This window comes from Helianthus annuus, chromosome 11, assembly GCF_002127325.2.
Source record: "Helianthus annuus cultivar XRQ/B chromosome 11, HanXRQr2.0-SUNRISE, whole genome shotgun sequence".
In the NCBI taxonomy this organism is placed as follows: domain Eukaryota; kingdom Viridiplantae; phylum Streptophyta; class Magnoliopsida; order Asterales; family Asteraceae; genus Helianthus; species Helianthus annuus.
The window spans coordinates 30,737,736-30,749,257 of NC_035443.2; the positions used below are offsets into that span (position 1 = coordinate 30,737,736).

The window sequence follows — 11,522 nt, forward strand, 5'->3', positions numbered from 1 at the left end:
AAGTATTATATGCCTAAACATGTTTAAATAGGTTGCATAATTAGTTTAGGTGATAAAAGTTAGGTTACATATGCTTAAAGTCCAATTATGCATGAAAATGGCATTTTGGTAATTTACCTAAGGCATATAATCCACCTATCATACAACTACTTAAACTCGGTGACCATAAGGTATAACCTCGGAAGGTTATTCCCTATGCAACTATGGTCACTAAACATGCTTGGTCGGATCCTAAAGATCGACCAAACGGGTCGAGTTCGAAAGTCTAAGCGGTGGTTTAGACCGCTCGACTTACGACTCTAAACAAGCACTAACTAAAAGTGACGAGCTAAATATGTCAAAACATGTTTAACCTACTGATTTGGTATCAAAACAAAGTGCTTTGATACCTAAAAGTAGTTCCGTTGCAAAATGCGTGCTAGAACGCATTTTGACCGAAACTTTGACTCGTCACTACACCTAGTTAACGTGGTAATCAACGGGTATAATCACTAAGGATTATAACCAACGTGATTACAATCACGTTGCAAAGTTCAACCGAACTTTGCATTGACCAACTCGTGGTCAAAGCTGAAAGTCAAACTATTTTTTACTTTCAAACTAGGAAAACAATAAAAAGAATGAAAGAATGCTCACTATGGGTCCCTGCTATCTTTTCTACAAGAAAACCAAGTTCCAAATCAGATTGAGAGAGCTCCCAATGCAGATGTAGAGAAGAATGAGAGGAAATGAGCAAGGAACAAGTGAAATGGTTGGGCTATATATAGTTTTTCGCAAACCGTTAGGATCGTTTCTTGGAGAAGAGGGAATGATCTAGGCCATACAAATGTCAAGGAAGGATTGGGGGACTTGTTCACCATACAAACCAGCCCATAGCATGAAAAACCATTGATCAAAACCATTGGAACAAGAGGAAATGACCAGATTCAGTGTTTCTGCAATTCTGCTGATCTGGGGACTGCTTACGGACCGCAAGCACATGCCCATACGGTCCGTAAGGGACCTGCAGACCAGCACTTTCATAAAATGACAATTTAGCCCCTGAACTTGCAAATCTTGCATTTCGGCTCATTTTTGACACGTTTAAGCCCCGTTAACCTCATTTCAAGGCTCTAAAAGGAAGTTAAAGTATTGGGAACTCAAAACATGCTCAAAAATATCTCGGATGTCGGTTCGTTTGGTCGTACGGTTGCGTTGTTCGGTTAATTACGACGGAAGTCGTAACATACGCAAAAACGATCCAAATTAAGCGACGAATGGAATTTTATCATGCCAATCACTAAAATAAAATATTTTAATGATTACATAAATTTTTGGATGTCCGGATGTATTCAGAATGTAAGATATGAGCGAAAATGCAAACTTGTGTACTATTTGACGCTTTTAGTCCCTGAATGACCAATAAGTTTATTTTTGCGCACCAAACACCTCAAAGCCTATTTCTAAGCTATGTAAAGGATATTTAGGGCATATTTAACTTATGATCAAGTTCCGGAATGCTCGTTACTATACAAATCGGTATAGTTTCGTAGTTTGACACAAATAGTCCCTGCGATCAAACAAACTTGTTTTCGACACACCAAACCATCCAAAACTTATTTCTAAGTTATGTGAAGGTTATTTAAGGTATGTTAACCCTATTTCACTATCCCGGAGTGTTTGTCGCGTTTAACTGACTGCGTTTACGCACCAGTTTGCGTATAACTTTCCAGAAAGCGATTTAGAGCTTGAAATCGGACCGAATCAAATCGTAAAATCACCAAACATATAAAACACATATAGTAACACCAAAACACATTGTTTTATTAATAATTAACATTGTTTTTCGTTGTTCATCGATTAAAGAGCACAGTTGTCACATTTTAATTCCCTCTCTCCACTCTCCACTCTCCTCTCTCATTTCAATCTCTCATCTCTCATCTTTAAATTCATCTCTCAACACACACACAAAATACAAACATCAGTCTTCTCTGATCCCTCTGAACATCGATGAACTCCTCTAGTCGACGGGTTCTCTGACAGACCGCCCCCCACTTGTTTCATCTCCGATGAAACCACCGGTAGTGTCTCCAACGCCGGTATGCCAGCCACACGCATGCAACTTATAGATCGAGCAGAGAGAGAGTACGTGAGCGAGAGACGGAAGAAGGAGCCGACGTCTTCGGCGTCCCCTCCGGTCGCTGTGTACTCCGACAGCCCCGATCTTCTTAACTTTCTCCGGTAAGTGTCGTTTCCTTTTAGATTCGGGAAGTTTCGTGGTTACTTTAATGATTTATTTTTTTGGGGATTTTGGTGTCGTGGTGGTGATGGTGGTGGTCGCCGGCAAGACACAGCGGTGGTTGTGGTTCTGCTACTATTTCTCTTCTATTTGAAGTCGTTCCGATCACTGATTAATGGGGACGAAGATGATGATGTTAATGAAGATGGCAACCGGCGCCGGAGTTACCAGCGGTGGCAGTGACTGTGGTGGTGCGTGGTTTGAGTTTGAGCAGTGACAGCCGTGGTGGTTGTCTTGTTCACGGCGGCGGTAACAGGCAGTGGAAGGTGGTTCAAGCTTCAGTTCGGTACATGTTCAGGCTCGGGGTTAAGTTTGGCTCAACCGGCTCAAGTTCTGTCGACTATGTGGGTTTGAAGGTTTGATTTTTTGGTTGGGTTTCTTTGATTTTTTGCCTGTGTTCTTGTTTATCTGGTGATTTTGATCAGTGGACTTTTGTGGGTTTGATATGTTGGATGTAGGCGGCGATGATGAAAAAAAACGCCGATTTTGATGACGATGGCGCGGCAAGGACGGCGGAGGGTAGGTTTTTTTAAACCTGCAACCCCTCTTTTGCAGCCTTTTGATTATCCGTTAATCTGAGCCAAACCCGTTTTTTTCGAGATAGACTTTGTTTTGATGTTATTGGTTTTTAATTCCCCCCCCCTAGTCGATGATGATAACAATATATCTGAGACATCTCCCGAGTTTTGCGATTTCTGGGTGCGTTCGTTTTTGCGTAAATAAGTTTTTGTAAAAAAAAAAAAGTTAACCCGTAAACTTTTTAACGTAAAACATAAAAAACGTAAAACGTAAAAAGTATTCACGTAAAACGTAAAAAGTTTTAAAGTAAAATGCAAAACGTAAAAAGTTTATGTAAAAACGTAAAAAGTTTTTCGTAAAACGTAAAACGTAAAAAGTTTTATGTAAAACGTAAAAAGTTTTTCGTAAAACGTAAAAAGTTTTTCGTAAAACGTAAAAAGTTTTTCGTAAAACGTAAAAAGTTTTACGTAAAACGTAAAAAGTAAAACGTTTAACGTAATACGTAAAAAGTTTAACGTAAAACGTAAAAAGTTTAACGTAAAACGTAAAAAGTTTAAAAAGTTTAACGTAAAACGTAAACTTTTTAACGTAAAACGTAAACCTTTTTCTACGTAACCTGTAAAACGTAAAAAAGCGTGTGATAAAACGGCGCCTAAAACAAGGGGCGTGAATGTGGCGCATAAAAACGACGCGAAAAAAATGGGACATAAAAAACGCCGCGTTAAAACGGGACGTAAAAAACGGCGCGTTAAAAAAATGACGCTTGAAAATGTCGAGCGTAAAAAACAGCGTGAAAAAACGACCCATTAAAAAACAATGCGTAAAAACGGCGTGCAAAAACCGGCATGCAAAAAAAATTGTCTTTGTTAAAAAATTCTGAATTTAAAAATTTTTTTAATAAAAAATCTTTTAAAAAAATAAAAAGTAATATAATAAAACTAAAAAGTAATATAATAAAACAAAAAAGTAATTAAAAAATAATAAAGACAAAAAGACAAAAAAAAGTTATTTTACTAAACTACCCTTTTGGATTAAAATATTAAAGACACTAGGTTAGAAACCCGTGTATTACACGGGTTGAATAGATGTATTTTTATATAACAAATAATATAAAAATATATATATCTTTAAAAATCTTGTTTATTATACGGGTTGAATAAATATAATTTTATTTATCAAATAATAAAACAATATATAATTAAAAATCTCGTTTATTATATGGGTTGAATAAATGTAATTTTATATGTTAAATAATAAAAAATGTTGTACTTTTAGAAACCCCGTGTATTGTACGGGTTGAGTAAATTTAGTTTTATATATTAAATAATGAAAAAAGTTACATTTTTTAGAATCTCATGTGTTATACGGGTTAAGCACATGTAATTTTATATATCGAACAATAAAAAGTTATATCTTTATAAACTCTATGTATTATATGGATTGAATAAATCTAATTTTACATACTACATAATAAGAAAAAGTTATATTTTTAAAACCTCGTGTATTACACGAGTTGCATAAATGTAATTTTGTATGATAAAAAATAAAAATGTTATATCTTAAAAATCATGTTTATTACACAGGTTAAATGAATTTAATAAAAAATATATCTGGTGACCACTTTTCTTGGTGTACGTAATCATTTTTCACATGATTTGTCTCCTAGGATTTTTTTGACTCGTTAACATTAATTAATTTTACCTAAGTTATTTCTAATCTCTATATTCTTAATGATATTTCCCTAACAACTTATCCATCTTTTTTCTGTCTATAGCTCCGTTTTAATCTCCAAAATAACATCTTTAATTTTACTAAATTATTTTATAATATTACCCACTCATTTAGAGAAATTATTATTATTATTATTATTATTATTAAATCTGATAAATATTTTAAAATATTAGATTATCTCCTATACGAATTGTTTAAATTTATATTAAATTTAATTTTATAATTATCTTTTAATTGATGGCTTCAATGAATGACATGTGTCCCTTTACTGGTTTCTTTTATTATATAGTATAGATAATAAGACAAAATGTATTTAATATTAATTTTTGTTACTTTTAATCTCATCCATCAATCTTGTTGATCTAAAGGCTAGAAAGTGGTTCCCATGGTTCTTACAACTAGATGTGGTTTTCATTTTAGCGATATCCTAGTTATATATATATATATATATCTGTGTGTGTGTTTCACTAAAGACATTGTTATAAAAAATTATTTGAAATACCCATTAAAATTTTATACTACCCGACCTGACTCGAACCAGACCGAAAACTATTATATCATAACGATAGCCAAGCGACACCTAAAAATTTCGCTCTTGGGTCCGCAGCTGGTGATACCTGCATGGAAATTTTTAATGTCATAGTTTTTTGTCATGTGTAAAAAATAAACTGTGAATGAAGAGATAAATCATACTAAAACTATGACACTAAAGATGTTCATGCAGATATCACCATTGGCGGACCCAAAAACGGAAATTTTTAGGTGCACTTTTCTATCACTATGTAATAATATTTTTCGGTCTGGTTCGAGTCGAGTCGGGCCGCATAAAATGTTAATGGACATGTCAATGGATTTTGATAAATAATATAACCTTTTTTTTTTTTTTTATCAAAATGTCTTTAGTAAACTTACATATATCTAATAAGTTATTAAAAATAATAAACATTATGCTATATAAAGGGTAAACAAGTAATAAATAAAATATAAAACAAAAATTTAAGGGTAAAATGTCAAAATCGTCCATGAGGTTTGGTTATATCTGTTTGTTCCATTCAAAAGAACAAAAATGTCATTCCCCTTAACAGAAAAAATAAAAAATAATCTGAGTCAGTGATTTACATGGAAATGACAATGAAACACAAACCTGGAGGATTTAAACGCATAAAAGAAAAGTCATTTTGGATTGAACAAACAAATATGATTAAACCTTCGGAACAATTTTGGCATTTTAATCTACGAAATTGTTTCAAATATTAATATTGGAATTCTGTTCAAATTCTAGTTAATTTGAATCAAACAACACACATACACATAATTCGGATATTCGGGTCGGGTCAAGTCAGGCCATAACGTATAAGTTCAAATTCGATTTAGAGACTCAAGTCTAAATCAGTTGTAACACAATACTAGGGATTGAAATTCAAATTTAATTCGATTTGAATCTTAATTTGGAAAAGAAAACTACCCGAACCAACCAACACCTAAAGACGACACTAATAAACAACCCCACCTTGACAAAAACAAATATAAAATAAAACAAATGCCTGACAAATGGTGGTGCCTTGAAGAACCGTTGGATTGGGCCAAGACGACATCAAGCCTCTTAAACGCCTTTGTATCTTAGGGGGTAAGGTGTGGGTGCGGCAAACACATGTCACCGAATCGGCAATGGGTGGCAAACCAATGCCAACCCATTTGCCGCATGCAATGTTGACGAAATGGAGGTGAAATCGGTAATGCAACACCGATTCGGGGAAGGGAAGAAGGAGAGAAAGGGGTGGGGTCCATTCCAATTTCAACCAATCACACCTTTTTCTTTTTTTTTAAAAAAAATAGTTTACCACTTCATCAAGTGTCTAAACCATTGCCAATATTTTTCACCAAAGTTTAAACACTTTTGACTGATTGACATGGCGCGCTCTGATTGGTCGATTTTTTGGTTTGCCACTAAAAGTGTTTAACCACTCCCTACACCCTAGGGATGAGCATATCGGTATCCGATACCGAACCGATACCGATACCACCTAATACCGATCCCGAATTTCACCCAAACTAGGTACCGATACCGATACCGAAACATGTCGGTTAGGTATCGGTACGGTACGGTATCGGTATTATACCGTATTTTGAGGGTCGGTATCGGTGTAATACCGATACCGTACCGTACCGATACCGAAAACGCCAAAAAGTGGATACCGATCGGGATACCGATCGGGATCGGGATCGGTACGGGATCGGTACGGGATCGGTACGGGATCGGTATGGGATCGGTATTCGGTGGCATATGCTCATCCCTACTACACCCTTAGAATGATGGAATTAAAATCAGAATTCAAAATCTCTTCTTCATGATGAAGATTTATATCCTCCACTCATTTGTTGCAAAGCAACCCACATCCACATTTTTTGAAATCATGTTGGTGTGAATAGTTTTTAATGTCTTTTCTTAGAATTATATCATTATATATTTGAGTTTTAAGGATTCTTTTTGTTGATCAAATATACTTGTTATAAAGATAAAACAAGTTTACCAATCATATCTTTGAAGGGAATACGTAACTTCATATATAATAAAGCATGATGAAGATCTATAAATCATTCCTATGTGTTTTTATTCTTCTTTTTAAGGTTATTAACCTTACTTGGAAGTTTCCTAGAATGCTAAAACCATGTATATGATTGTAATAAAAAAAAAAAAAAAAAAAAACCCAGATCTACAGACACGACCTAGACTGACAATCTAAAATAATTGATATACGTTTTTAAGTATATAATTATTTGCAGTTATGGTGTTTTACCCAATGAAAACATTGTTTTTGATCATCAGTAGTTCTATATTTGAATTGCATGTTTGAATTCCAATAAACATGTTAAACATTTGAGAAGATAGTTTTTGAAGAAAAAAAAAAAAGAAAATTGGGAAAACACATAATTATACGATAGGTAATCTATTTACCTAGGCGCGTACTCATGTGCAAGGGTAGAATGAGATATGATCTCATTGATGCGTGGTCGAAAACCGGTGATTGTAATTGCTTAATTTGATGTATTTACACAAGTTTTAGTTTCGAATAGCCTACTTTGATTAGATATGTATTTTGCAGGTCTAGCGGAGTTAAAGGAGCTTTTCGGGAGCTTTACGGGTCACCGGGAAGCTAAACGGGTCAACCGGGAGCAAGGAACGCGGAAAACAGAAAGTGCGGTCTACACATACCATCGCTGATGCCCCACTGGGCCGTCGGCGACGCCGTCTGCAATGCTCCACGGCCTGAAAATGTCCGTAGACAGAGCATTACAACGTCGGCAACTTTTGGAGTTTTCACATACCGTCGGCGACGGACCTTATGGTCGTCGGCGACGGCTTGTCAAAAGTGGGTCCGTGAATTTTTTGATTCTTTGGCCTTGGAAGGAATCAAAGGTCTGGGGGAAGCATTGAATTCGGGGAGTTACACATTTTTTGGAATTTTGAACTTGATCTTGGAGCCTATCTTCACCATCTTTGATCACCAATCCACCTACCCATCACCGACCATCACGAATCAAGATCCGAATCATTATCACTTTCATTACACAACCCTAATTCCATCATTCATCCTTCAATCCATTCATCATCACCAACCATTCCAAACCCTAACCACCATCTTCACAACTTCAAAGCTTCAAGATGATGATGTTCGAGTTCTCAATTTCCGGTGATAGCGTTCGTCCTTCCATGAGCGGCTAATTTATTGGAGGTTTCACCCCGGTGTAGACTTTTGTAAGAATTAGGGTTTATTATGTGTTGATGTTTGCTTTGTGACAACTTGAATTACCTTAGAATCTTTAGACAATTGTCCTACGTTTGTATTGAATTTGCGAATTGTCGAGTGAATGATTAAATTTGACTTTGTGAAATGAATACACGTATTTATGCCTTGTCTTTTGATAGGATTTGCTAGTCCAAAGTAACGAAGTGCATCGTGGTCCGTTGTCTATGACGTTGATAGCGATTGGCACCTAAGCTTTGTGATTGTGACCCGTTAATGAATTATTTCGAGTAAATCAAATTAAAACATATAGTAACCCTAAGTCTTGCAATTGTTGAAACCGGGTGTGAGCCTTGTTTTCCTTATATTGTTCAAACAATCAATTTCTCATTAGTAGTTAATCAATCCTATTATTTTAGTAATTTTATTCAACATCTTTGCAACAAACAAAAACCTCAAAAACAACTTAGCAAGCTTCATAAAAGTGACAACTCCTACAATTCATTCAAAGTCCATTCACAAACCACATACTCTTCGTGGTTCGACCCCTTGCTACCACTAACTATTTGTTAAGGGTAATTAGGGACTATAAATATTATCTTTGATCGGAGCGCGACAGTCCGATCAAATTTTGGCGCCGTTGTCGGGGAGTGCGTGCGCTTTGTGTTTGGATAGTGTTTGAATTTGCGTGATTAACTGTTTAATTTTCATAGTTTCCTTTCTTGTACTTTGTCTTTTTCTTTGTTACGCGGGTGTGTTACTTGTGCAGGTTACAGGTAGTGCATGCATACGCGAAACTCCGGGAGGACTTCACCGTTAGTCTACGAACCGGAAATCGAAAGAGTAGCAAGAAGAAACCTAGCAAGCCGGTTAGAAGCAACTCTTGCTTCTAATCAAACCAATCAAACACCACAATTCACACCTACCATTGAAACCGATTCAATGGCAAACCAAAATTCAAACCAAAACCTCAACCTCAACCAAAACCCAAACCAATTCCAATACCGAAGTAACTTCAATCCCGCCCAAAATGTTCAACCTATACCTCAAGAGCGACTGGGTGGTAATAACAACTCCGGACCACCCACACCACCTTTTCAAAACCAAAATCCCAACAACACCCAAAGAACACCCTAACAACAAAACCTTCATCGACAAAATTCCTTACCCATCAACCTTGATGACCGGAATGTCAATTCCGACCGTCGAGGCAATCGAGATCGTGGCAATCCCGCGAATGAAGACCCGTTCTTTAACATAGACGATTTGAGGAACGCCATCCCCGATGACGAACCGTATAGTGTTCCCGGTTATCAATCGCCGGAACATGTGAGTGTTCATACGGAAAATTCGGATGATGGGGGATATTATGATGATCGGGCTAATGATGACGAAGATTGGGGGTATGTGAATCAAGGTAACATCTACAATGCAAGAGGGTTTGAAGATGATGAGTTTGGCTATCAAAACGCCAACTTTGTGGGGACCGATGATTACGGGTACGGGGATAGGAGAAATGACGGTTAAGAAAATAACCGCCAACCACAAAACAATAACCAAAGGAACAGGAATGATGGGTTTTACAACAACAACAACAATGCTAACCCTAACCGGATTCCTCGTTTCGTGGGAGGGGCAATCAAAGGGGTAACCAAGGTGGAAACCGAAGAGGTGATAGGGGAGGTGATAGAAGGGATAATCGAAGGCCGATGGATCAAGAAGTTAACGGTCCGCATCGTCTTCAACAACCTCCACGGGGAGTAAATGACCGTTTTAGACCGCTCTCCAATAGTTTGTGAAAGGAGAATGTTCGACTGTAAGCCTTATTACATCAATATACTTCCCCACTTCAATGGGAGGTCTGATGATGAACCGTACACGCATTTGGCGGAGTTTTCCTCCATTTGTAACACTATCGGGGGGCACAACTTTGCATTGGAGGAGGTCAAGCTTCGATTATTCCAGTTTTCGCTAAAAGACAAGGCGAAGCAATGGTTTCTTACACTTCCGGCGAATAGTATTCGGACATGGAGCGAGATGCAACAAGTATTTCTTGATGAATACTATTCAATGGCGAAGACTGATGATGCACGGGATGAAATAAGGTCGTTTCGGCAACTATCGAGTGAACCGTTGCATGAAGCGTTCACTCAATACAAGGAATTGATTCGGAAATGCCCACATCACCAAATAGACAAGTGGGAATTGGTTAAGTGTTTTGTACGTGGTTTGGATGATGCGACATGGAATCGCCACGAGTCAACGAGCAACGGAACTCTATTGAGCAATCATGAAGATGATGATTGGGAATTCCTCGAGCGGATGAGCAAGCGGTCGAAGGAAAAGGAATCGGCTGATAGAGCTAAGAAACACCCCGTCTCCCGGTCACTTCCCGATCTTGATTCTAAGGATCGAATTTCTACTTTAGAGCGGGAGATAACTCGTATGAAAAAGAAGGAGGTGAATGCGGTTCAATTCGCAGTGTGTGAAGATTGTGGGGATATCGGTCATAGAACCGATCAATGTCCAACGGGGCCGAGTGATTACACCGAGGAGGTAAATCAAGTGTATGGGGATCGAAAGCAATACGACATGAATTCCAACACGTACCATCCGGGTTTGAGAAATCACCCTAACTTCCGGTATGGTAATGCCTAGAATCAAATGAACCCGAAATTTCTATCGGGTAGTCAAGGTGGTTCTTCTTACAACAACCGTCAAGGTGGTAACCAAGGGGGTTACCAAAGGAATTACAATCAAGGGGGTAACCAAGGGTATCAAAGCCGCGAAAGCAATTATCAAAGGGGTTACAACCAAAGTGGAAATGGGGGTGGTGCTTCAAACTCCCAAGGTGATGATTCGATAAATTCAAAATTTGATGCCCTCATGAATGCTATGAGTAATCTTACTAATTCACATCAAGAGTTCAAAACCGAAATGAAAAAAGAGTTGGAAGTAAGAGATAAATCTCATATGGCGCTGGAGAAGCAAGTGGGGCAACTTGCTCAAGAGATGGCTCAAATTTGTGGAAGTGGAGGAAGACTTCCAAGCGACACCAATGTGAACCCAAAGCATCAAGGGTCAAGCTTGAAGAACATGAACGAGGTACCAATCAATAAAATTACCTTACGTAGTGGTCGAGTGATAGATAATGGTGTTGAGCCACCACCACCCAAGTTTGTTGAAGGGGTGGTGGAAGATGCGAGTGATGATGAAGGTAATAACGGTCAAACGGGTCAAAATAAAAA

General features: G+C 37.5%; 1 protein-coding gene across 1 annotated transcript; it reads left to right on the forward strand.

The window, feature by feature from the left end:
- Nucleotides 1-10,038: 10,038 nt before the first annotated feature.
- Nucleotides 10,039-10,932, forward strand: LOC110888006. The gene has a single exon (XM_022135553.1). The coding sequence runs from the start codon at nt 10,039-10,041 to the stop codon at nt 10,930-10,932; it is 894 nt and encodes a 297-aa protein (XP_021991245.1).
- Nucleotides 10,933-11,522: the final 590 nt, after the last annotated feature.